General features: G+C 47.2%; 1 protein-coding gene and 2 long non-coding RNA genes across 3 annotated transcripts; 2 read left to right on the top strand and 1 right to left on the bottom strand.

Moving 5' to 3' along the window:
* Positions 1-1552: 1552 nt before the first annotated feature.
* On the top strand, positions 1553-26434 carry MKRN1 (makorin ring finger protein 1). The gene is made up of 8 exons (XM_060196698.1): positions 1553-1961; positions 13966-14094; positions 20669-20895; positions 21307-21533; positions 23966-24180; positions 24907-25017; positions 25427-25565; positions 25992-26434. Exons 1-8 carry the CDS (start codon positions 1765-1767, stop codon positions 26199-26201), a joined length of 1455 nt encoding a protein of 484 aa, XP_060052681.1. The 5' UTR covers positions 1553-1764; the 3' UTR covers positions 26202-26434.
* LOC132539941 (uncharacterized) lies at positions 21798-23451 on the top strand. The gene is made up of 2 exons (XR_009551244.1): positions 21798-23039; positions 23180-23451. It is a non-coding gene; the product is annotated as an uncharacterized LOC132539941 (long non-coding RNA).
* Positions 26388-26695, bottom strand: LOC132539942 (uncharacterized). Its single transcript, XR_009551245.1, has 2 exons — positions 26566-26695; positions 26388-26529 (listed from the first exon to the last, which is right to left on the bottom strand). It is a non-coding gene; the product is annotated as an uncharacterized LOC132539942 (long non-coding RNA).

Here is a 26695-nt window from a genome sequence, read left to right as displayed (position 1 = left end):
GGAAGACAGAGAGGGGAGAGAGAAAGATAGACACCTGCAGACCTGCTTCACCGCCTGTGAAGTGACTCCCCTGCAGGTGGGGAGCCGGAGTCTCGCACGGAGCCAGAGTCTCGAACTGGGATCCTTAACGCCGGTCCTTGCGCTTTGCGGCAGGTGCGCTTAACTTGCTGTGCTACTGCCTGACCCCCTCTCTCTCCTCTTTATCTCCCCCTACCCTATCAGTTTCTGGCTGTCTCCACTAAATATATATAATAAAAAATAAATAAAAGTTTTAAAAAGCTGCATTATTTATTCTTGATATATGAGAGAGAGAGAGAGAGGGAACAAAAGCATCATTCTGGCACACGTGATGCTAGCACTTGAACTTGGGTCCTCATGCTTGAAGCCAAGGCTCTGCCACTGTGTCACCTCATGGGCCAATAAATATATGTCTTTTAAAAAGAGTGTGTGTGGGGGGGCAGACAGTCTAACTCCAGAGCCTCTGCTCAGTCACCAAGCTATATTCTCAATCAGTTGAATGGAGGAATTGAGAGAACACTTAAGAGGGTGTTTACTATGTAGCAGGCTCTAAGCTCAGTAATCCTGACACACACTATATAATCTTCACAGTAGCCCTAAGAAGCAGGACCCTTTGGCAGATGACACAATTCTCCCCCCCCCCCATAGATGGTGGTTCTAGCCCTAGTCCCTAAGATCATAGAGCTAGAAATCTGGTGGAACTTGCAAGTGGGAAATCTAGATGCAAACCCAGGCCTCCCACCCCTTCACCTAGACCCCCTTTTGCCTCTTCAGTCTCAAGGACTCCTCTGGGTTGGTAAACCCTGACACCATATGGGAGTACCCACCACCACCTGGGGGGAAGCTCAGGTGCTTTGTGATGGCTCTCCTTTTCTGAATAAAAAAAAAAAATGGTGAGGAGGGCTGGAGAGACAATAAAACGGTTATGCAAAAGGGCTTTCATTTCTGAGACTGAGGTTCCAGGTTCAATGCCCAGCACCATCATAAGCCAGAGCTGAACAATGCTCTCTGTTCTCTCCCTCCTCTGTGTATTTTTGTGTCTCTCTCATTGAAGTAAATATTTTTTAATTGGCCTGAAGTGGATAGATTGCACATGCTAAATGAATAAATGAATAAATTTGGACTGGGACTTGTTTTTTTTTTTTTTTTTAACCAGAGAACTGCTCAGCTCTGGCTTATGATGGTGCTGGGCATTGAAGCTAGAACCTCAGTCTTAGAAATGAAAGCCTTTTGCCATCAGAGCCTTTTTGTTGAGGACAGGCCCTGGGCCTTGCAGCCTAGGCATGAAAGTCTTTTGCATAGTCTATATGCCATCTCCCCAGCTCAGCACAGGGACTGTGGCAACCTTGATGAGAAGGGGTGGTGCGTGGGAAGCCACCTGCTGGAGCTCCGCCCTTAGCCCCGCCCCTTTCTCTGGCCGAGCGGCTTCGGAGACCAAGCAGAGGGGGCGGGGCCCAAGTCTGTGACGCCTGGATTCCCCGCCCCTCGCCCCCTCGCCGCCCAATCAGAGGGCCTAGTAGGCGGGCACGGTGCGCTGGGTGGGCGGGGCCCGGGCGCTGCGGCGGCGGGCCCGCAGTGCGAACGGCCGGAGCGCAAGGCGACGCGACGCGGGCCCGCGGGGAGCGCGCGGCGCCTGGGTGTCCTTCCCCGCCCGCGCCCGGCCCGGCCGTCTGCCCGTCGCCCCGCCGGACCGGAACTATGTGCTCCCGGAAGTTCCGGCGCCATTGCTGTGTGGGATAAACAGTAATGGCGGAGGCTGCAGCTCCCGGAACAACAGCCACACCATCAGGAGCAGGAGCGGCAGCAGCGGCGGCGGCGGCGGCGGCGGCGGCGGCCTCCCCCACCCCGATCCCCACCGTCACCTCCCCGTCCGCGGGGGCGGGGGCCGGGGGAGGCGGCTGCGACGGCGGCGGCGGCGGCTGGACCAAGCAGGTCACCTGCAGGTGAGGCGACGGGGCGGCGGGCCCGCGCTCGTCCCCGGCCGCGCTGCGTCAACCCCGGGCCGCCCGGGAGCGAGCGAGCGAGCGCAGCGGCCGCCCCCCAGCGAGGTGGGCGCTGACTCCGCCTCCTCTTTATGGTCGCGGCGCCCCTCCCCCGGGTCCCCGCCGTCGCCCCCGCAGCCTGGGTCTCCGGCCGGGGGGGCGGGGGGGCCCGGCGCGCTGTCATCCGTTGGTAACGTCTCCTCGCGACTCCCTCCCCCTCCCCCCCGGGTTGTCATTTCTTTGTACGTGTGCGGGGGTCGGCGGTTCGGAGCTTTGTCTCAGAACCAGGGCCGGGGGGGGGGGTGTCCCCCATTCCCAAGAGAGGGGCCTTGGGGTGTCAGGATGCTGGGAGCAAATAAGGGGGGGGGTGCTGGGGAGGGCAGTCAGGATACTGTTGCGGGAAATACGCGGGGGGGGGGCTTGTCAGGGTAAAAATGGGGGAAATACGCAGTGGGGAGGGGGTGTCGGCATCATCATCGTGGGAGACATTACAAGGGGGGGCAGATGTTCCCGCTGGGGTGACAGGGTGATGTGGGGGAGAGAAGCAGTGCGGGTTTCGGGAGGTGAGGATGACTGGGAAAATACGGTGTCAAGAGATCAGATTTGGGGGGAAAAAATCAATTGATGGGAAAATAAGCGATGGGGGTTGTTATGATGATATCGGGGACAAATAATTGGAAGGGGGTGACGGTTATCCGAGATTGAGTACGCAAGTTAAAAAAAAAAAAGAAAAGAAAGAAAGGAAAAAAGAGGGGGCTGGTAGGTAGACGCATTTAATTGGATGTTATACTTGGATTTTTGAAAAGTGATTCCGTAGCGACAAGCTGCTTTCTGTTTCCTATAGGTTAAATGAAAAAAAAAAAAAAAATCCACCCGAAAAGCTGACACCACCACCACCCCGCCTCCCACCCCCGGGTTGGGATGATTTCCTTTGTAAATAGGTGAAAATATTTCGAATATCCAACTCTCTGCCCTGGCATTGATTGACAGCGGAGATCAAGCTTTCTGGTTCGTTAATGGGAGCCGATGAGGGCATCAGTGATAAGCCTATTCAAATTTGCTTTCAGTAATGACATGGCAAAAGCTGTAAAGACTTCTCTTACCAGTCACCTGCAGGCCCTGAGAATGATGTCGTCTCAAGGAATGAGAATGTCACAATTCCTGTTCATGCCAGCAAGTCTCGGCTCTCTGGGTTTCTCTGCAGTGCTGCAGTTGCTTTTTATGTGCTGGCTGAATCTGTTAAAAAACAGAGCTGGTGTAACCTCTATACCCCAGCCGTGTATTCTAGCCGGTCAGCTTCCAGACCCAGTCAGCCTTCACACACGGCCAGTAAATTGTCCTTGAATATGTAGCAACTGCTGTCCATGCCTTGATTACGCTGATCTCCAATCTCAGTAGAAGCCGGTCTCCAAACGCCCATCTCCAGCAGACGTGGTCTAGATTAATGGAGTAGTGTCTGCAACTTTTAATCTCATGTCTCTGCGGAGGATTCATTATCATTCCCTACACTTTACTTTCCCTTCTACAAGGTTTTTTTTTTTTTAACCTGTTTCCTCTTTTCTAGCTCCTCATCAATATATCTGCAGAACTGATAGCAGAGCTCACCAGGCAAAGCATTCCTCTTGGCCTGTCATTAAGGACCTTTTGAATTGGCATAATGGAGATTGTTCCTGGACCCATGGGAATTCTTCATTCCCTGAACCAAAAGATTTGTGTATTTAAAAAGTTATCTTTTTGGAAAAGCGTTTTATAAAAAGTTCAGGCTTAGGGCCTGAAAGCTAGCTCACCTGGAGGGTGCCATGTACAGGACCCAAGCTCCAGCCTGGCCCTCGCAGCCCTAGAGAAAGCTTCAGTGCTGAGTGCTTTACTTTTTTTTTCCTCTGTCTCTATCTGAAAAAGTTGGCCCAGAGTGGTGAAACCCTGGCAAAACAAAACACACACATATACAGTGAGATTCTGGTTTAGATTACTAGCTTTTAATATATATATATATATATATATATATATATATATATATATATATATATATGATCTGAAGAAAAAGTACAGGCTGGAGAAATAGCTCATATGCTAGAGCCCAACCCCAGGTCTTGCAGATTCTTGGATTCTCAAATGAAACTACTTTATATAAAATTAATACAAAAATGAATCTTAAAGTATAGGTTATAGGTCTTGGGTCTTACTATCTGACACTGCTTACAGTTCTAATTGTCATTTTAAAAAAATATTTATTCCCTTTTGTTGTCCTTGTTTTATTGTTGTAGTTATTATTGATGTCATTGTTGTTGGATAGGACAGAGAGAAATGGAGAGGAGGGGAAGACAGAGGAGGAGAGAAAGACACCTGCAGACCTGCTTCATCGCCTGTGAAGCCACTCCTCTGAAGGGGGGGGCCTCAAACCAGGATCCTTCCGCTGGTCCATGCGCCACCTGCACTTAACCTGCTGCGCTACCGCCCAACTCCCCATTTAAAAAAATTTTTTTTATTCCACTGACGAGGTATATGTAGTGTAGTATGTGTAGGGATACTTAGTAAGTACCTTCAATAGAGCTGATGTTGAAGCCCTCACCTAAAACTACAGGCTTTAATATGGTGCTTGGTGCTTGCTTGCAAACATCCTCTGCTTTCATTGTTTAAAAAGACACTTGTAGATTGGCAAATCTCGAAAGGACTTAACTAAAAAGCCATCAATTTAGGACTTCACTATTAATTTTTTAAATAAAACTTTTAAAAAAATATTCCCTTTGTTGTCCTTGTTTTATGGTTGTAATTATTATTATTGTTATTGATGTCATTGTTGTTGGATAGGACAGAGAAAAATGGAGAGAGGAGGGGAAGACAGAGAGAGGGAGAGAAGGACACCTGCAGACCTGCTTCACCTGCAGGTGGGGAGCTGGGCGGGATCCTTATGCCGTGTGCTTTGCGCCACCTGCGCTTAACCCGCTGCGCTACCGCCCGATCCCCTTTACTATTAATTTTAAGTAAAAGACTTGATAGAACTTGTGTACATCAGGGGCTGCCTCACTCAGTTCTGTAAATAAGCTTCGCTACTTGGAGGAATAATGCTATGCCGGAGGCTCCAAAGTCCCAGGTTCAGTCCCCTGCACCACCATAAGCCAGAGCTGAGCAGTGCCCTGGTAAAAACAAACACAAACACCCAGAATGCTAAAGGTTAAAAGGAATCCAGAAATATTCTGTACTGCGTGTTTTCAGTGTGTTTGACTAACCTTCCCTTGAAGGGAATTCAAGACAGTAGTATGTTCTCAAGTTTGTACCTATTCTCCTCCTCAGCTGGGAATTGGATAAGGCTTTTTGGGAGGTGTGTGTGTGGGGGGTGACACGGGGCAAATAAACCTTAGATGTTAGAAGCTGTTCAGGTGGTGGTATTTGTTTTTAACTGTTCAAGTCAGCTTTACTTTCTTGTCTGCTATTAATCTTCCTCCTGAAATTCTGCTGCGTTGTGTTTCCAAGGATCTGTTATGCTGCCTCTACCAGGTCATTTTTCAGTGGTGTGTGTGTGTGTGTGGTTTTAAAGAATGCTGTAGCTTCTGGTTTCTTTGAGTGTGGGATTAAAACTGAAACCCTGGGAGCCAGGCATTAGCGCACCAGGTTAAGCACACACAGCGTGAAGCACAAGGACCAGCACGAGGATTCCGAGGATTCCGGTTCGAGCCCCCGGCTCCCCACCTGCAGGGAGGTCACTTTGCAAGTGGTGAAGCAGGTCTGCAGGTGCCTGTCTTTCTCTCCCCCTCCTCTCCATTTTTCTCTGTCCTATCCAACAACAGCAGCAGCAACAACAGCAGCAACAACAATGGAAAAGAGATGGCTGCCGGGGGCTGGGCGGTAGCACAGCAGGTTAAGCGCACCTGGCGCAAAGCTCAAGGACCAGCATAAGGATACTGGCTGGAACCCCCGGCTCCCCACCTGAGGGGGCCACTTCACAAGCAGTGAAGCAGGTCTGCAGGTGTCTATCTTTCTCTCCACCTCTCTGTCTTCCCGACCTCTCTCCATTTTTCTCTGTCCTATCCATCAACAATGACAGCAACAACAAGGGCAACAAAAGGGGAAAAAATAAGGGGGTCAGGCATTAGCGCAGTGGGTTAAGCGCATGTGGCGCGAAGCGCAAGAACCAGCATAAGGATCCCGTTCAAGCCCCCGGCTCCCCACTTGCAGGGGGGTTGCTCCACAAGCTGCGCTACGCTGACTCCTGTAAATATTTATTTAAAAAATAAAAAATACCGGCATAAGGATCCTGGTTCCAGCCTCCGACTCCCCACCTGCAGGGGAGTCGCTTCACAGGTGGTGAAGCAGGTCTGCAGATGTCTATCTCTCCCCCTCTCTGTCTTCCCCTCCTCTCTCCATTTCTCTCTGTCCTATCCAACAACGATGATGACATCAATTAGACGACATCAATTACAACAATAATGAAAAGACAACTAGGGCAACAAAAAGGAATAAATATTTTTAAAAAGTGTAGTTTGTGAATTGCAATTCTGAGTTTAGACACTGCTTTTCTTATCAGAGTGCTTCTGCAGTGGTAGACATTGTTCTGGTAACTGAATACACAAAAACCAAGGGCTATTTCATTTTCATTTTTGAAAATTAAAAAAAAAAAGTGATACAGCTTGAAAATGGAGAGAAGACTTATAGAAATTCTTTATCCAGGTCCTGTGAGACCCATAATGGAATTTATTACATAAAGACTAAGCCAGGTTTTTTGAGGAGGAACACAGATACCGCCGAGCCCTTGAGAAAGTCACCCAGCACCCGGAAAGAAAATTAATTTGCTGCAATCACTATGATTCATCACGGCACCCTGCTGTTTTTGTTAAACAAATACAAATGGGTATATTTGATGGGACAGAGAGAAATTGAGAAGGAAGGGGAGAGAGAGAGAGAGAGGGAGACACCTGTAGCACTGCTTCACTGCTCATGAAGCTTCTCCCCTGCATGTGGGGGCCAGGCGCTTGAAGCCACATGCATGATGGCATGTGTGTTTAATGAGGTGTGCCACTGCCCAGCCCTTGTGCGTTGTATCTTGATGGCCGTGGCTAGGTTTCCGAGATCAGACAAGATCGGGCGTGTTCAGGGTGGTATGGCCATAGACCATGGCTAGGTTTCCAAGAGGTACAACAGTAGGGATTCATGTATGGTTTTTTGTTGGTTGGTTGGTTGGTTGGTTTTCTTCACATTATTTGCCTGGAGTCATAGAATCTTTAAGGTGGGAGACACTTTGGACATGTTATGACCCAGCCTTTCACCAGTGATAGGCCCGACCTGTGTGGTGGCATCAGGATGAGTGGTACCAGGAAAACTCACACAGGTTTGGGATCAGTTTGGGTTTTTTTTGTTACCTGTTACCTCTTGTACAGTCCTGTCATAATCTTAGATTTTCATGGGCCGGGTTGGCAAGAAGAGATTTCAGTGAGTCACAAAAGGCAGAGAGAAAACAGGCTGACTCAGGCTACATACACCCAACAACCATGGCAAGGAAGGCCAAGTACTTGTCGATGACTAACCAATTAAGACTGACATTCTTTTTTTTTTTTTTTAATATTTACTTATTTATTTATTCCCTTTTGTTGCCCTAGTTGTTTTCTTGTTGTAGTTATTATTGTTGTCATCATTGTTGGATAGGATAGAGAGAAATGGAGAGAGGGGGAGAGAAAGATAGACACCTGCAGACCTGCTTCACCTCCTGTGAAGCGACTCCCCTGCAGGTGGGGAACCGGGGGCTCGAACCGGGATCCTTACACCAGTCCTGGCGCTTTGTGCCGCATGCGCTTAACCTGCTGCGCTACCGCCCGACCCCCTAGACTGACATTGTAATGTTTTTGTGGACTGGGGCGTCAGATGGTTGCTCTACTTGACTTCTTTTTTTTTTTAATATTCATTTATTCCTTTTTGTTGCCCTTGTTGTTTTATTGTTGTAGTTATTGCTACTGTTGTTGGATAGGACAGAGAGAAATGGAGAGAGGAGGGGAAGACAGAGGGGGAGAGAAAGATAGACACCTGCAGACCTGCTTCACCGCCTGTGAAGCGACTCCCTTGCAGGTGGGGAGCTGGGGCCTGGAACCAGGATCCTTACACCTGTCCTTGAGCTTTGCGCCACCTGCGCTTAACCTGCTGCGCTACCACCTGACTCCCTCTACTTGACTTCTTTCAGTGATGCTAGTCCTCGGCCTTGGCAGTTTCCCTTCTGGTCACCTCTGCTGCTCTTCCTGGTGTTGAGCCTGATGTTTGATCTAGGGACCTGCATGTGTCTGCTGTGCCAGGAGCTACTTAAAAGTATCCAGGAGAGGAGCTCTTGAGACTGTAGTTCTCTTGCCCTTTGCTTTACTCTTTCTTAATTTGGGAGGTGGAATGACTGGGATCAAACCCAGGGTCTTCCACATTCAAGGTGTGCACTCTGCCACTGAGCTACACCCCTAGCCTGTCTTGCTCCTTCAGGCATCTTCAACATTCTTCCTAATTCTGACCCCTGTGCTTTTTATCTTGATTTAGACCCAAGCACTGCTCTGATAGTGCTGGTAGTTAAGGCAGTCTCCCCGCGCAAATATAGACAGATCACCTGGAGGCAGATTGCTGTAGTGTGATAAAGTTCTTGTCTGGGGCTGGGGAGGTTGCATCATGGTTATGCAAGACTTTCGAGCCACACCTGTCTTGGTGAGATGAGAAACTGTACCTATGTGCCAACAGCTGTCCTGTAAACCATCAACCTCCCAATTAAAAAAAAGAGAAAAAAAAATTCATGCCTGGGGCTCTGAGGTCCCAGGTTCAATCCCTAGAGCCATTGTAAGCCAGAGCTGGGCAGGCTTTTGTAAAAGAAAGGTTTCAGTCTGCCCTGACTTCATTATTTCAGATCCTTTGGTGGTTACCACTTGAAGAGAACTTCACTTCCAAGGCTGTGCAGAACCTGCCTGTCTCCCCTCCAGGTTCACCCTGCGTTCACTCACAGGGTGCCGAGAGACCAGCGCTAGACTGCCAGGCAAACTATTTTCACTCTGTGGTTTTAGATTCCAGAGAGCAGTTTTCACGTGCCATGGTGGAGGAGTCGGAGAAGTGCCTGAGGAAGTTAGCTTGCTCAGGGTTAGAGAGTGGGTGTGAGGAGCTGAGCTTCCTGTCTCTAGGTAGATCTCAGGTCTTGACAGGGTACACCTGCATCTCTGGTGCCAAACAGATGCCAAAGAAAAACCTCTGGAGGATGGCAAAATAGCTCACTTGGGTAGAGGGCTGCTTTGCCGTGTGTGCCACCCAGGTTCAAGCCCAGCCCCCACCATGTTGGAGGAAGCTTTGATGCAGTGTCTCTCTTCTCTCTCTATGGAATATAAGAGGATAAATAAAACTAGATAAATAGGGGGCCCCGGTGGTGACGCACACAGTTGAGTGTACACATTACCATGTGCAAGGACCCATGTTTGAGCCCCTGCTCTCTCATGCAGGGGAGACACTTCACAAGTGGGAAAGAATGGCTTCCAAGAGTGGTGGAGTCATAGTGCTGGCACTGAGCCCCAGTGATAACCCTGCTGACAAAATAAATAAAAACAGAACAAGAAACGCTGGCCCTGCAGACCCCTGCATGTTTTATGTCCAGATTTGGGGGGGGGGGAGTTCCTGAGGATGGGGCAAGTAAACAGTTGTATTCAGTGATCCTGTCTCAAAAAAAAAAAATAGCGGGGGCAGGGGTAAACAGCATGATGGTTATGCAAAGAGACTGTCATGCCTGAGGCTCCAAAGTCCCAGGTTCAATCCCCTGCACCACCATAAGCCAGAGCTGAGCAGTGCTCTGGTGTTTCTCTGTGTCTTTCACTGTCTGCATCTCTCTCAAAAATAAAATAAATAATTTTTTTTTTTTTTTTTTTTTTTTTACCAGAGCACTGCTCAGCTCTGGCTTGTGGTGGTGCAGGGGATTGAACCTGGGACTTTGGAGTCTCAGGCATGAGAATCACTTTGCATAACCATTATGCTATCTACCCCTGCCCTAAATAAATTTTTTTTAAAAAAACAGCTAAGTGGTTGTTTTGTTTACCAGAACACTACTCAGCTCTAGTTTATGGTGGTGCAGGGGACTGAACCTGGGATTTTGGACCCTCAGGCATCAGAGTCTCTTTGTATAACCATTATACTATCTACCCCTACCCTTCTTGTTTTAAATGTTTATTCTTTATTGGGTTGAGATAGAAATCGAGAGAGAAGCAGGAGATGGGGTTGGGGGAGACATAGAGGGAGAGAGAGAGATCTGCAGCGTTGCTTCACTCTTTTTAGGTGGGGACTACTGAGTGCTTGAACCTGAGTCTTTGGGCATTATAACGTGCACTTAACCAGTTGCACCACTGCCTGGTCCGTGTGTGTGTGTGTGTGTGTGTGTGTGTGTGTGTGTGTGTGTGTGTGTGTGTGTGTGTGTGTGTTTGTGTCTAGTATGTTGATAACCATAGTAGTGATTACCTGAGTCTTTGGGCATTATAATGTGCACTTAACCAGTTGCACCACTGCCTGGTCCGTGTGTGTGTGTGTGTGTGTGTGTGTGTGTGTGTGTGTGTGTGTGTGTGTGTTTGTGTCTAGTATGTTGATAACCATAGTAGTGATTACAGTGAAATTATCATTGATTCAGTGGTTTGGGGGTGAGAATTTATTTGTGTATTTATTTATTTAAACATCATTGCTGGTGGGGGAGAGAACATAGTGGTTATGCAAACAGACTCTCATGCCTGAGGCTCCTAAATCCCAGGTTCAATCCCCCACACCACCATAGACCAGGGCTGAGCAGTGCTCTGGAGTTTCTCTGTGTGTGTCTCTCTCTCTGCATCTCTCTCAACAAATTAAATAAATAAAATAAAATAAATAAACAAACAAATAGAAAACAGAGCGTTGCTCAGCTCTCGTGCTAGAGATTGAACTTGGGACCTCTGCCTTGGAACTTTTTTTTTTTCCACTAGAGTACTGCTCAGCTCTGTCTTGTGTTGAAACTGGCACCTCGGACCTAGACCTTCAAGCATGAAAGTCTCTTTTATCTATCTACTATGTTGTCTTCCTGACACAAAAACCTCTTCATTCACACAGTCAAGAATTATTTATTGCTGGAGAGACAGCATATGATTATGCAAACAGACTCTCCTGCCTGAGGCACCGCAGGCCTCAAATTCAGTTTCCTACACCACAAGCCAGAGGTGTGTAGGGTTCTGAAAGATAAAAAAAAAAGGAGAACAAACAAACCCGGGTGAAGGAGATAATAGAGGGGTTATGCTGAGATTGTCATGCCTGAGGCTCCCGGATCCCAGGTTCAAACCCCTCACCACCACCACCACCACCATAAGCCAGAGCTGAACAGTGTTCTGGTTTAAAAAAAAAAAAAAGTAAAGATTTGTTTAAAAAAATCATTAGCGGGGCTGAGTGGTGGCACACCAGGTTGAGCGCACATGTTATAGTGCGCAAGGACCCAGGTTCAAGCCCCCGTTCCCACCTGTAGGGGGAAAGCTTTGCAAGTGGTGAAGCAGGGCTGCAGGTGTCTCTGTCTCTCTCCTGCTCTCCCCCTTCCTTCTCGATTTCTGGCTGTCTCTATCCAGTAAATAAATAAAGATAATTAAAAAAATAATTAGCCATTTGTTTTCTGCCGTTTTTGTGGTCCCAGAGCTTGCAGAAGGTGGTCTGTTAGATTGGGTTTAGCTGTTGAAAGTAGGCTGCATAGCCTACAACTTTCTACTATGTTGTTCCATTTGGTTATAGACTGTAACCCACAAGACCTTTAGGATCTTGGTGGTTATAACTATGTCCATCAAGAGACTAACTTTTTCCTTCGTTTCTCTCTCTCTTCCCTTTTCCTTCCTTCCTTTCTAACTTGTCCCTACCATATAGAGGGGTCCCATGTAGGAAATCTTATAACTGGTTACCTTTCAAGTCAGCAGAGTCTTCCTCAAGGTCCTTTAGGCAAATCTGCGTTTTATCTAAAGGTCATTCAAGTCAAGGGCCCAGTGAAAGCACTTCCCACTTCTTGCTCTGCCGTGCTGGTCACAGCAGTGCCCCTGCATTTGGCAGCAGGCACTTGCTTCATGACTGCTGCCCGTTAGGTGCATGGCAGGAGGGTTGTGGCCTGGCCAGGAGAGGAAGACCGGAGAATAAAGCAGAAGAGTGACTCCAGGAGATGTTGCAGTAGGTGGAGCATTAGACTCCAAGCATGAGGTCCCAAGTTCGATTACCTGCTTCGCATGTGCTCTGGTGTTCTCTCTCTCTCATTAATAAGTAAATTTAAAAAATAACGAAAGAACCCTGACAGAAGGCAGTGCCAGGAGGATGGTGCTGGTGGTTCTCACTTGATCTAGGTTATCTACCCAGGTGAGGCTCTTATCACTTCCATAATCCACAAGGTGACTCAAAAGTAGGCACTGTTGTTTCCTCTGTATCTTCTTCCACTTCTAACCCAGTTTTTGATTTCATAGGTCTGAGGTTCACTCTCAAAATGTGCATTAGAAAAAAAAAGGTTGGGCGGGGAGGGGAGATTGATAGCATAATGGCTATACAAACAGATTCTCATGCCTGAGGCTCCGTCAAGTCCCAAATTCAATCCCCTGCACCACTGTGAGCCAGAGCTGAACAGTGCTCTAGTAAAAAGCAAACAAAAAAAGCAAAGAAAGCTCCCCCCTTAACAAAAAGAACTTATTGGAGAGGGAGAGAAGGCCAGCAAAGCATCACTCCAGCGCAAGTGATGCCAGTGTTGACTCTGCTCTGGAGTCCGCTGCTGTATCCACTGCGCCACCTCCCCATCTGTAAAACGCAGTATATTCCCAGACGCGATATTCCTCCCTGGAGCCCTATCTCCTATGAATTCTGTCAGACAGCTGAGGGGAAAGTCACAGTTCTTTTCTGAGTCTAATGGGCCTCAGTTGTTTTTCTTCTCCAAAGATTTCACATGCCAGAGTGACATATTCCAGGGCAGCCTTCTCTCTGAACATCTGAGACTGCTGGCTAGCTGTACCTGTGATCCTTTAAGGGAGAGGAACCGCAGTCAGCTCTACGAATGAGGATCACAGAGTGGCTAATTTCCCTCTGCTGCTACTTTTGCAGCCAGTGTCACATGTTTGAACATGAAGCTTTTACAGAATGAAGATGGCTTCTGAAGTATACAGTAGTCTGGCCTGTTTCTTGCTGCTTCATCTGTGTTGTTTTTTCACAGCTAGAGATATTGTGGCTAAAGGTAGTGGAAAACAAGAAGCTACCTACCCAGGACTGTAAAATGAGCTGAGGCCGCAGCTAGGAGGTCTTTGAGGTAGTGCATTGGTAAGGCATTGGACTCTCAAACTTGAGGTCCCCAATTCAATCCCTGGCAGCACGTGTGTCAGCCAGAGTGGTGTTCTGGTTCCCTCTCACTCCTCCTCTCTCTGTCATTAATAAATAAATAAAATCTTTCAAAAAAAAATCCAATCCCCCCCAAATAAAACCTAGTTAGTATACGTGTTATGTTGGATGAAACCGGTCTTAGAGTTTAGTTCTGCATTCCTCGAGTGGTGGAAAGAAACATGAAATGCATCCAAGTTAGTTCACCTACTAGCACTGCTGGGTTATATCCCAGCCTAAGGAGCTGCAGTGAAAGGAAGGCTTTTGGAGCCCGAAAGACTAGGATGTTAGAAGAGAGGGCCTCAGGCGACCCCGCCCTGCCTGTGGGGGTTGGGGGTCTCCATGCGGATTACCTCCCAGCTCTGACCTGGGGGCTCCTGATTGGCTAGTTTAAACCTTGGCGCTCGGGAGGGGCTGCTTCTGCCCTAGGGTTAAGTACTTAAGTCTTGGCGAGCTCAGAACCATTTCTTTCCGGCCCCATCTCTGGTGCTGACTTCCTGGTACTCGTGCGCCTGTGGAGAGCAGCAGGTGTTGGCGACGGTACTAAGCTATGGCTGGGAGACCCTGTGCGGGACGGGTTTGCTCAGCACTGGTCGGAGCCTTGCAAGAACCAACTCTGTGCTTCTTTGTCCCCCAGGTACTTCATGCATGGGGTTTGCAAGGAAGGAGATAACTGTCGCTACTCGCATGACCTCTCCGACAGCCCGTACGGCATAGCGTGCAAGTATTTTCAGCGAGGCTACTGTATTTACGGAGACCGCTGCAGGTGAGCATGGACGGACCGTCTTGTCTGGGTGCGAGGGGCTTTGGAAGAGGTTAGGTGCCCTTCCCACGACCAGGAAGAAGCACTGAAGTGGTTTTTTATAAAGTATTTATTTGTTGCCAGAGCAGTATTCAGCTCCAGCTCGTGAGGGGAGAACTTGGGCCTGGGAAAGTTTCTTTCCTTCCTTCTTTCTCTTGCTCCCTTTCTTTATTTCCAAGTTAGATCTTTCTTTCTTTCATCTTATTGGATAGAGACAGCCAGAAATCAGGAAGGAACGGGGAGAAAGAAAGACACTGAGGGCCACTGGGTGGGCCCTCCAGCCTGGGTCCTTGCACATTATAACACATGCGCTCAACCAGGTGCGCCGCCACCGGGTCCCTCTATTTACTTAGGTTTTCACTGCACCACCCTGGTTTTTGGTGGTGCTGGAGACTGAACCTAGGACCCTGGAGCCTCAGGCTCTCAAGGTCTTTTGCATAATAGCCATTGTATACTGTTTACGTTGTAGCTCTATATACTGCATACATTGTAACTGGCTCTGGGTGGTGCAGGGATTTAATATGGAACCTGGGGTCATAAGGCTTAAAAAAGCCTTTAAATAAAAATTATGAAGAGAAGTTAGAACTTTAGGCATCAGTTGTATTGTTGGCTAAGGGGGCCTTTGTCCTCTGAACCCCACATTTTTTTCAAGACCAATTACAAGGTAAAATTTAGGGTAGAGTGCTTAAGGGCATTTGCAATGTTTACTTTGAATAATATCAATTATTAGCTTAAAGTTAAACATGCAGTGATGGGTCTGGGCCTGAGAGATAGCTCACTGGGTAGGCTGAGGGAGCCCAAGGGAGATGCTGTAGCAACAGGGGCTCCAGCACTGTGGTGTCTTATCTGGATGGATGATTGGGAAAATGAGGTGTGTACAGTGCTCCCTCCAGCTACATCCAAAAGCCGAGAAGGATCTGGAGTCCCGGGCATAGACTGGTGGTTCCAGCATAGACTACTCAAGAGATCACATTTTTTGGCCAAGACTGCCCTCAGCTGATTTGCTGGGTACTGGAGGGTCAGTTTTAAGGTGGCTCACTCATAGAACAGTTGGCAGGAGACATTAGTTTCTCATCGTGTTTCCCTGCCAACTTGTGTCCTCAGCTTAGTAGCCAGCTTCCCCCAGAGCAGGGAATTCAAAAGGTTCATGAAGGATGAAGGCACAATGCCTGTTATGACCTCAGACACAGCTACTTAGCTAGATCATGTTCAGTACCAGGAAACCACTAAGTCCAGCCCAAGTTCAAGGGGAGAAAGGTTTTGGGGCATGATTTTAAACCATCACGATAAAGTAAGTTTTTTTTTTTTTTTTTTTGAGGCGTTCATAGTCACTTTTTTAAAGTCTTCTTAATTGAAAAGGAATTAAATCAGTTGTTCACAAATTCTTACTAGTAAAAAGGTTATTGGAGGGCAGTGTTAGTTTTTCAGACATCCCACATCTATTTTATTAGGACATCTTGTAGAAACAGAGGAAATAAAGGTTCTTATGTGACTGGAGCTCTGAATGAGTCTGAGGTTAGTCCCTCTTCTGTTACAAGACTGTACTTTTGCTAGACTGGGAGAAGGCGATAGGTCTCAAGAAAGAAACAGTAACAATGAGTTATCTGTTACAGTACCAGAATTAAAGGGGGAAGGTGTCGTGAGCATAGTAATTTGAGCAAAGGACTCAATGTGTCGGGGTAAAACAATTTTTACTTATTTTAGATTCTGTAGAAAGATCACACAATTCATACAGCACACAGCCAACCCCAGAGCCCCCTTCTTAATTAACATCTGTGCGCAGGCACGCCTCCCGACTTGGTCACCACCCGCTTTGTTGCGAGGAGGCCGGCCTTTGTTCTGCTGCCGCAAAAGGCCAGATACACTGAAAAGCTGAGTTACTGAGGCTAGCCGCGTGTGCTTTAAGTGTAGCCACACTGACAGCATGCCATTCGGTAATGGTGGGAAGTGCTTGCTTTAGCTGATTACTGAGTTTCTGTTTATACTTAGTTTGCCTCTGGGTTTCAGAGTTACATCTCCTTTGGCCAGCTTCAGGTTGACATCTTATCTAATCAGCATATGTTTCTGTCTTATCACACTGTACAGCTGCACTGTGGTTACTAAAGTTGCACTTGGTTTACAAGCCCATGTTTACTGCATTTATATATTCACTACATTAGGTTACGTGTTGATTACACTAGGCTTTCACAGGTTTGGACCACTATTGTGGAAAGGATGGGAAATAAGGGGGGGTGGAGATTAATGGTTATGCAAAAAGACTTTCATGCCTGAGGCCAAAGTCCTAGGTTCAGTCCTCAGCACCACCATAAAACAGCTGAACAGTACTGGTTTTAAAAGGGAGGGGTGGGGTTGAACTGGTGGCTTGGGGGGATCAGTGCTGCTCAGCTCATTTTTCAGGTCTTTTTGACACCCGTCCCAAATAGCGTTGTCCTCTTGAGGTAAGAGTCTTCATAACGTAGCTCTGTAGTGGGCTTCTTCCAGGAGGTCAAGGATTAAGAAGTGCAGTGGGAATTTGTTGTGGCTCTGACACTTAGGGGTCAGTCACCCAAACAAGAGAAACAAGAAAAAATGTGTCTACCTTTACCCATCCCTCCTAGCAAACTACCTTAGGTGAGAGGCATACAAATTGAGATTAAAATGAGCACTTTTCTGGGTTGAGTAGAATATAATGTTTATGTAAATCATTCTTGCCTGAGGCTCTGAGGTCCCAGGTTCAGTCCCCAGTAGCATCAGAGCTGAATAGTGCTCTGGTTAAAAACAAAAACTGAGATTTATCTGGTCTGGTCTAATTTCCTATCATACCTAGAAGCTGGGGTGGGGGTTGGGTTTGAAGAGGGGAGAAGCTGATTTTTACCTTGGCCAAACAGGAAATTTAGCAGAGAGAGCCAGGCGGTGGCGCAGCGGGTTAAACACATGACACAAAGCTCACCGACCTGCATTTTTAAAAAAAGTTTGAGTGTAGATTAGATAAAGGACTTTGTGGAGGGGCTTTCTTTCTTCAAGGCTTGTTATCTGAAACGTTACAGCTGCCCCTGAAGCCACAACTATCTTGTAAAACATTACCCCAAGAAAAGCTAAAACAATTTTAGAAAGATCTTCTCTTTTGAAATTCTGGTGATTTTAAAAGCCTGTTTGGGTTATTTGTTCAAAATCCCCTCCACCCTCACATAAAATGATCCTGGGGCTGGTGGTGAAAGTAGTGTGCAGACGCTTATCTCTGAAAAGATAAGATTATGTACCCATGTGACAGCTATCTTGTACATAATTATTTCCTCAATAAAATGATTTTTAAAAAGTACTTGGAACTTAGATCTATTTTACACTCTTTTGTGCACGGAACTTTATACATCTAGGGATTTAAAATTGGTTGACTCAAGCAAGAGTTCTTAGTACAAAGTAGCTTGATTCCTAAAGTCTGGAGGAGTGAGGGCAATGGTGTCAGTAATGGCAGTGGCCTTCCCTGCTGCCCCTCCCCCTGGGCCTCAGGGACTTGTCTTGGTTGATTCCCATTGTTGTCCTAGGGAGGTCCTATGGATCTGAATACTGTGGATTAAAATCCTTACAGGCCGGGGGGTAAGGGGGTGGAGGGTGACACAGGACCTGCACCCTTCACACAGTGCACTGGTTGTAATCTCCCCCCCCCCCCAATACAAATCCACGGCTCCCAGCAGCCATTTTTTTTCCTTTTTTTCTTTTTCCTTTATTTGATCTGGACCAAAAAAATGAGGGAGAAAGAGCAGTGGGTAGATAGCATAATGGTTGTGCAAAGAGACCTGAGGCTCCAGTATCCCAGGTTCAAAACCCCCCCACACCCTGCCATAAACCAGAGCTGCGGAGTGCTCTAGTTAAATTTAAAAAAAAATGGAGAGGGAGAAAGATAAAAAAAAAAAACCCTACAGACCTGTGTCGCTGCTTGTGAAGCATCCCCTGCAGGTGGGGAGCGGGGGGCGATTTGAACCTCAGTCTTGGTGCATGGCGAGTGTGCCACCAGCCCCTGAACTGCCTTCTCTTACAGGTTGCGGAAGAAAAAATGACCAGACTGAGAGAAATAAATTACTCTTCATTGCAGGATGTGAAAGTGCGAGATTTGAGTGTGAGAACAGGAGTGATACTCCCTCTCACTAAATCTTGTTTTAAAAAGATATACAACTAAAACAAGGGCAACAAGAGGGAAAAAATAGCCTCCACACAGTGCAGGGACCAAGTCCCAGCAATAACCCTGAAGACAAAAAAAAAAAGGCTGTACAGTGGCCTAGGAAGCAGCTTTCTGGGGTCTGTGGGGAATGAGGCGATCCATTGCCTATTGTCCCTCCCACCTGAGGGCCTGGACATTTGTTTGCTTCACTGGTATTTTAAATCTTCCAGAAGACTCCACACTTTGGGGCCTAAGATCTGGATCCAAAGACTTGGTGGCAGGCAGGCACTGGGCCTTAATTTATTTTTATTGACAGAAAGATTCACATAGAGAGCAACCAGAACACTGCTCAGCACTGGCCTATGATGTTGCTGGGGATTGAACCTGGGACTTTGGAGCCTCAGGCATGAAAGTCTTTTGCATAACCATACTGTCTCCTCAGCCACCTTTATTTTTTATGATGGGACAAAAATTGAGAGGGGAAGGAGAGAGATGAAACACCTAATACTGCTATTTCACTACTGAAGCTTCCCCTCGCCCTGCAGGTTGGGGTTGGGGGCTTGAACCTAGGTCCTCTGTGCTTAACTGGATGTATCACCCACCATTCAGCCCCTGAAAACTATTGCTAATTAATCTTGCTCTTACGGATTATGTGTCTTTTTTTTTTTTTAAATACAGAAATCAGAGAACTATTGTTCATTGATGCTACTTTTCACTAAAGGATTGCTTTTATTTATTTTTTAAGAGCTGTTCAGCTCTGGTTGTGGGGGTGGGTGGGTATTGTGCTTGGGACTTTGAAGCCTCAGGCATGAAAATCTTTTTGCATAATAATCATACTATCTCCCTAGGTGCTTCTTAGTGCTTTCCCTCTGCATAGCTAACTTGTTTCCAGAATCTTTTACATTGGTTGCTTGATAAATTAAGTGTGGGGAAGGGGCAGGGAAAAGAGAACTGCTCAGGGAACTTTACCCCTGCAGGTGGGACCAGGGGCTCAGCTCTACTGGGTGTGACACCACCTGGCCCCTAGATGTCACTTTGATTCTGGTGAATGAGCTGTTTTCCACCATTTTCACTCCTGAGATCCACTTCTGCATTGTGACATTTAGGCTTTGTTTGCCCAGATCCTGAAAGGCATTTGAAATTTGAGCCAGACTTTATTCTGTACTTGTTTCCTGCTCCCCCTTCATCTAAAGACTGAAAATAATTATCTTTTCAGAGTTTTCCTACTGCTGTATATTAAGCCCCAGCATGCTGCTGGCAAATAGGACTTTGTAGGGATGGGAAGTGCAAGGACCAGGGTTGCCATGTCCCTCAGGTCAGCTTTAGGATCACTTTAAACCTAGAACTTCTGCTAGTCTGCCAGCCACATCATTTTTGTGATCTTTACAGCCATAAAAGAATACGGCAACAATTTAAAGTGAACTGAAGAAACTCTCCTTAGACTAAGTCTTCAATATGAGAAAGATAAGAGAATCAGCCATCACTCTGGTGCAGCCAGGAACTGAACTTAGAATTGAGTCTAATGCTATGCCACCTACTGGACCACACAAGGAATGTTTTAAGAAAAATAAATAGGGGTCAGGTGGTAACACAGTGGGTTAAGCGCATATGGCGTGAAGCACAAGGACTGGCATAAGGATCCCGGTTCAAGCACCTGGTTCCTCACCTGCAGGGGAGTTGCTTCACAAGTGGTGAAGCAGGTCTGCCAGGTGTCTTTCTCCTTCTCTGTCCTATCCAACAACAATAATAGCAACAAAATGTGGGAAATGGCCTCCAGGATTCCTATTGCAGGCACCAGCCCCAGCGATAACCCTGGAGGCAAAATAAATAGAGGGGGCCAGATGGTGGTACACCCAGTTAAGTGCACATAGTACTAAATTAAGTACCCAGGTTTGATCCACCATCCACCTGCAGGGAAGACACTTCACAAACGGAGGTCTGCAGTAGTGTCTGCACCACAGTAATAGCTCTGAAGGCACACAACTTGTTAAGAAAGTAATAAACGTTATTATTTTTTTTTCCTTGTATAGTCTGGTCCTCCTGCACGTGGCAGGGACTCCATGTCCTCAGTCATGAGCTAAAAATCTCACCATTAAAGCTGGAGGTTGGTTTTCAATGTAGGATGTACAAAAAAGGACCAAACTATAGTCCTTTTAGATGCAACTGGAGGTTGGTTCACCTTTTAAAAAACTTTAATAGAAGTTCCTTTTTTTTTTTTTTAAACTGTAATAGAAGCTAACTAGAATTTATTTTTACCATAGTACTGCTTGGGATTGAACCTGAGACCTCAGTCTCAGGCATGAAAGTCTTTATGCATGACCACTATGCTATCTCCCCAGGCCTAGAATTTTCTAAACAATTATTTGATCTCTTCTTGCTCAGTTACAATTGTTTTTTCCTCAGATATGAACATAAGCCATTGAAACAAGAAGAAGCAACCGCCATAGACCCACCCTCGAGCCCGGCTCTGGCTGCTTCCTCTACTCTCACATCTGTCGTGGGACCAACTGCTGAAATGAACCCGGGCCACGCCGAGTCGGGAAGTTCAAGCTTTGCAGCTGTAGGAGCAGGCTCCGAAGACTGGGTGAATGCCATTGAGTTTGTTCCCGGGCAGCCCTACTGCGGCCGGAGTGAGTATTCCAGAGAATGAATTAGCTGGGTTTTCCACACCTCCCTGCTTTCAGTCTGCGCATTTAGCCTGATCTTAATTCTTTAAGCTGGATTGTTGTAAGTCTTACAGATGAGAGGAGGAAACTGTTATTCCCAGTAGTGAATTTAGAATGGACAAACTGAACCCTCCACTCAGCACAATTTTACACCGGGATGCTACTTTTTCTTTTGCGAGCCCAATGTTGGGGAATATTAGTATTTTAATAGTGTGTAGTCCCGTTAGTTCTAGTGGATTGCTTGGGAGTTGAACTAAAATTCCTTTTATGATTTATTTTCGTATTGATTTTCAGTTAGGTTCTTAGTTACCTTTGTAGTTCATATATCTGCCTTGTGCGTTTTGGACCTTTTACCACCCTCTTAAACATTTTCAGCGGCCCCTTCCTGCACTGAAGCACCCCTGCAGGGCTCAGTGACCAAGGAAGAATCAGAGAAAGAGCAAACGGCTGTGGAAACAAAGAAGCAGCTTTGCCCCTATGCTGCGGTGGGCGAGTGCCGGTATGGGGAGAACTGTGTGTATCTCCACGGAGACTCATGTGATATGTGTGGGCTGCAGGTCCTCCATCCAATGGATGCTGCCCAGAGATCCCAGCACATAAAAGTAAGTCTCTAGGGAGCATGTGTGCTCACAGGTGTGAGAAATGCCCCTTGCCCCTTAGCCACACGGTCAGCTGCCAGTTCCTTTCCAAGAAGCATTTGGTAAAGTGACCAAATGCAGGTAGCAGGGATGATCTGGTCCTCTCTGCCAGCCCCAGTGCCCCAGGGTGAGGCAGTGCGCTTAGCACACTGCCCAGGAAGCCTTCTGGGAAGTGCTCTGTGCTCTCCAACAGCCCAGGAGATGGCACAGAGGGGTTGTTGTTGGAGCACAAGGTTCCAAGTTTGACTCCCTGGCACCATATGTGCCAGAGTGATGTTCTGGTTCTCTCTCTCTGGTAAATCTATTGAAAGGTGCTTTTCAGAACCACAAATTCTCAAGCATTTTTTTCCCTTAAACAGCAGCTTTTCTCAAATTTGTGTTCCATGTGGTTTATCCTTCGAAGGTGCAACTCCATTGACTTTGAATAAACTTGAGACTGAGGAGGCCCATTTCCACTGTTCTAGGACTAGGCCACACGAGCATGCACAGCCATGAGGAAACCTCGCCAGTGCTCCACTCCATCCCTCCTTCCAGGATTCTGTGTCTTAGCTTTGCCCGGTTTGACATTTCATGAGTGGAGTGTTAACTAGATGTGGCCTTTTTGTGACTGGTCTATTTAACTTAGCTTAATGTCTTTAAGACTTATGTAGGTACTAGTGTTTGTCGGTATTTCAGTCCTGTTTGGATGAGTGCTACATTTTGTTTCACTCCTTAGCTGATGGGCATTTGGACTCAACCTTTAGATCATGAACTAATGCCATGAAGATTCCTGTGCCAGTTTTTTGTGGAAATAGATTTCATTTGTCTTGGAATAGGGCCGCTGGGCTTAACCTTTTTTAGCAGTTGCCAGAAGCTCACCCCCTCCCTGTCATTGATATTCTCAACAGCATACAAGAGTTTCAGACTAGACCACTTGCAGCAGATTGTGTTGAAGATAGTGTCTTACAACTCTTATTTACTGGAGCAAATTTTGCTTCTAAATCTGGTGTTGTGGGGAGTTGGATAAAGCACATAGAAGGTCCACAGAATTTGAATCCTGCCTTCACCACACTGGTCTGAATTTAGACAAGTTAAATCCTTGTAAATCTTTCATAAATACTGGTAATGGTGTCACCTGCCTGTGAGGGTTATTTCTGAAAAAGGATTGGGTAATGTAGCAAAGTGATAGCATGTGATTATGGGTGACTTTTATCACTTTTACTATAACTAGTGTGCTTTTATAGAGTAAGACTTACCCTTGGATGGTCACAATAGCCTCATTCCTACTATCCCCAAAGTGGAAAAACCCTGAGCGGGTGTCTCCATGGAGTGGAAGGCAGAAGGTTTGGCAGTAGAGCCCGAGGTGTTCCCTGAGCTCACAAAACCTGTCTACTGGAAAGTTGGCGGTAGGAGGAAGAGCTGCTGACAGGTTCTGCAGCTCAGTAACCCAGCAGCTTGCTGAGCACTCAGAGCCAGTCACAAAGGCAGCATGTTTATATGAACTGTCCTGAATGAGCTGCCCTCCATCCAGTGAGTTGCTGCCCTCGTCTGAGGAGGCTTTGGGACAAGTGGGACTGTTGGTGGGTATGGGCTTTCTTTTTCATTTCTACATTAACTAATAGAGGAGAGAGAATCAGAGCATCACTCTGGCACAAGTAGTGCCAAGAATCACCTGGGACATCCCCCTGCCTGACCCAAAGTCCAATGCCCTATCCACTGTTCCACCTCCTGGACCGTTGGGGTTTCCTTAATAACTGTAAAAATATAACAGTGACTATGGTTGGGATTTCTTTTTGTAAATAGACCCAGGGGCCTCAGCTCTTTTCAGTCCTTTGCTTTATCCGCTGAGCTATTTCTCTGGTATGTGAATCATAGCTCAACACAGCTATTTTCTTTTTTTTTTTTTAATATTTTATTTATTAATGAGAGGGATAGGAGGAAAGAGAGGAAGAACCAGATTATCACTCTGGTAAATGTGCTGCTGGGTATTGAACTCAGGACCTCATGCTTGAGAGTCCAACGCCTTATCCACTCCCAGACCACCTACCTCCCAGACCACAACACAGCTATTTTCATGGGGACCTCATACGGTTGTATCGCTGGCCCACAAAGTAATTATCACCTATTGATTGTCTGCCACCCTTAACTCCCTAACAGGTTTCGAATTAGGGCTTAGTCCTAGCTACAATTCCTGTGGAATCTTAAGAAAACTGTCTACAATACGGAAGATGGGATAGAACTAGAGATAAAATGGATGGTCTTAGTCTTCACCCCTGGACTCTCTACAGCCCTCAGTGTGGGTACATTACCTTCCCAGCTGAGCACTTGGTTCAGAACGCAGGCTGAGAACTGTCGGGTGCGCGACAAGCCCCGGCCGTTGCCTGTGACATCATCACGCTCTCTTCTTTCCCCTCCAGTCTTGCATTGAGGCCCATGAGAAGGACATGGAGCTCTCTTTCGCCGTACAGCGCAGTAAGGATATGGTGTGCGGGATCTGCATGGAGGTGGTCTACGAGAAGGCCAACCCTAGCGAGCGCCGTTTTGGGATTCTGTCCAACTGCAACCACACCTACTGTCTCAAATGCATCCGCAAGTGGAGGAGTGCTAAGCAGTTCGAGAGCAAGATCATAAAGTGAGACTCCTCCCCAACTGTGTGTGCTTTCTGTTTTTGGGAACAAATTTAGTATCTTGTGCCAATTCCTGCCCATTGGGCCGCATGTAAATGCATGCCGTTTACCTTAATCCCCGGGATGTTCTTCCAGTTGGCTTTATCTGTATTTCAGCTAGCTTCTAGGTGAGTTGGTCTTCTCGCTTGACTCTTCTTTGAATGAGGAAACCCTGTGTATCAGTTAGACTCTTCCATGTTTTCTTTTAGTTTTCCCTCTTTTTCCGGAGGAGATTGTATTTAAATGGATTTGCCAATTGAGGCTCAGTGAACAAGTTTATCTGAATGTATGTTTTACATTTTCCACTTCCATCCATTAAGCTAGCCGATAATCCACCGTCCTCTGAAAGATTGTTCTCATAATTGAACAGAAACGACATAATCTAAACAGCAGCAGTTACAAGAAATAAATCTATTTCAACGAACGAAAAAGGAGTCTGTGTGAAATGTCTTTTATTCTTAACTGAAAGTCACTGCTTTTTAACAACCTAGCTAGCCTTGCTAGTGGAGCTTGTCTCACCTCCAGGGACACGACCATTTAGTTAGGTGACAGTGTATAGAGCCCTCTCAGGACATAGCCTTGTTGCTTAAGCTCAGACCTGAAGCCTGGAGAGTCACACCAGGCTGTGCCCCTGAAGCGCGGGCCTATACTCACCCATGGATTTGCATTGCAGTCTGTTCTTTGTTTCCCAGGTCCTGCCCTGAATGCCGGATCACATCTAACTTTGTCATTCCAAGTGAGTACTGGGTGGAGGAGAAAGAAGAGAAGCAGAAACTCATTCAGAAATACAAGGAGGCAATGAGGTATGAGCACTGCAGCGATTTTTCTCAAGCCAGGACCCCAGGAGCCTGGCTTCACTTGGAAAAAAACCAGTGCTATGGCTTCTCCTCCTCCCTCCTTCCCACCCCTTCTCTCATTTCCAGTACTGCCCACTTTGTCGCTCCCGACCCACTGTCCCATGCAACATACCCTGTATAACACAGTCCCTGGGGTTTGTGCCAGGGATGGTGCTAGAACCAAGTCAGCTGGAGCCCGTGGTTCAGTTGTCCTGTATCCCTGTGTGGGGCTTTCTAGGAGGTGGGGTCTGCACCACCAGAGCTGTTGAACAGTATGAATCTGAGGGTTGCTTGTGGTGAGAAGGAAGCAGCTGTCCCCTGTAGGTGCTGGTGAGCTACAACCTGTGAATAAGGGCTGCGCTGTTTTCCTTTCCAGCAACAAGGCATGCAGGTATTTTGATGAAGGCCGTGGGAGCTGCCCATTTGGAGGGAACTGCTTTTACAAGCACGCCTACCCTGACGGCCGTAGAGAAGAGCCACAGAGGCAGAAAGTGGGAACATCAAGCAGATACCGGGTAATAAACACACTGTCCTTGTCTCTGGTTTTTTGAAAGGGGAAAGGGCCACGCTGGCAGTTGAGGCCAGCACAGGTGCGGTTCTGGGAAGGAGCTTCAGCCAGCAAGCACTCAATCCTAGCAGGTAGAAGGTCAGAGGAGGCTGGGCACCTGGGCGAGCTGGGACAGGCTCAGGCAGGACAGCTAGAATGTGCTTCTGTTGCCAGGCTGGACTGCAGTTTTGAGGGGTGGAGCCTGTGCCTGAGAGATCCCCACCTGCTGGGGGATCTTCACAAGTGGTGCAGCAGGTTCCTTTCTCTGTCTCCCCCTCTCCTCTTAATTTCTCTCTCCCATTAGATAAAGTAGTAATAATAGTGTGTGGGGGGGGGACAGTGGGATAGGAGATGACACAGGACAGTCATCCTGTCACGGCCTTGTTTTTCACAGGCCCAACGAAGGAACCACTTCTGGGAGCTCATTGAAGAGAGAGAGAACAGCCACCCCTTTGACCACGACGATGAGGAGGTTGTCACCTTTGAGCTGGGCGAGATGCTGCTCATGCTTTTGGCTGCAGGTGACGACGACCTGACAGACTCTGAAGACGAGTGGGACTTGTTTCACGATGAGCTGGAGGATTTCTATGACTTGGATCTATAGCGGCTTTGCGCACTCGGACTGGGCCTGGGTTCCTGCCGCCGTCCCCTGTGGTGGTGTGGCAGCACCCGTGTCCCTGTCTCAGGCAGGCCTCGCCACTCCAGGTGCTGTCGGAATCACTCATACCCAGGGCCTGTCCTCGCAGCCCCCCTTAGCCCTGCCCTCACCCTCACCCCAGGAGTGTGTCTGTTTTGTTTCCAAAAGTTACAAAAAAAAAAATAAATCTTCAAGTTAGTTTTTTTTTTTTTTTTTGTAACATGAATTTGACTGTCAGACAGTTAGTGTAGGTCCATTGCGTCACCCAGCTTCACACAGCATTAGCGTAGTGTGTCTGGACTCTCTCTCTCTCTCTCTCTCTCTCTCACACACACACACACACACACACACACACACACACACACACACACACTTCAGAGGCGTAGCAACACTGACCTGATTGACTCTGGGGTTCAAGAATGGGATGATGGCGAAAGCAGCCAGACTGGTTGCCGGCTTTC

Source organism: Erinaceus europaeus, chromosome 8 (genome assembly GCF_950295315.1).
Source record: "Erinaceus europaeus chromosome 8, mEriEur2.1, whole genome shotgun sequence".
Classification (NCBI taxonomy): Eukaryota; Metazoa; Chordata; class Mammalia; order Eulipotyphla; family Erinaceidae; genus Erinaceus; species Erinaceus europaeus.
Note: the sequence above shows the minus strand (reverse complement) of the source record. Positions and strands in the feature narration are given on the sequence as shown.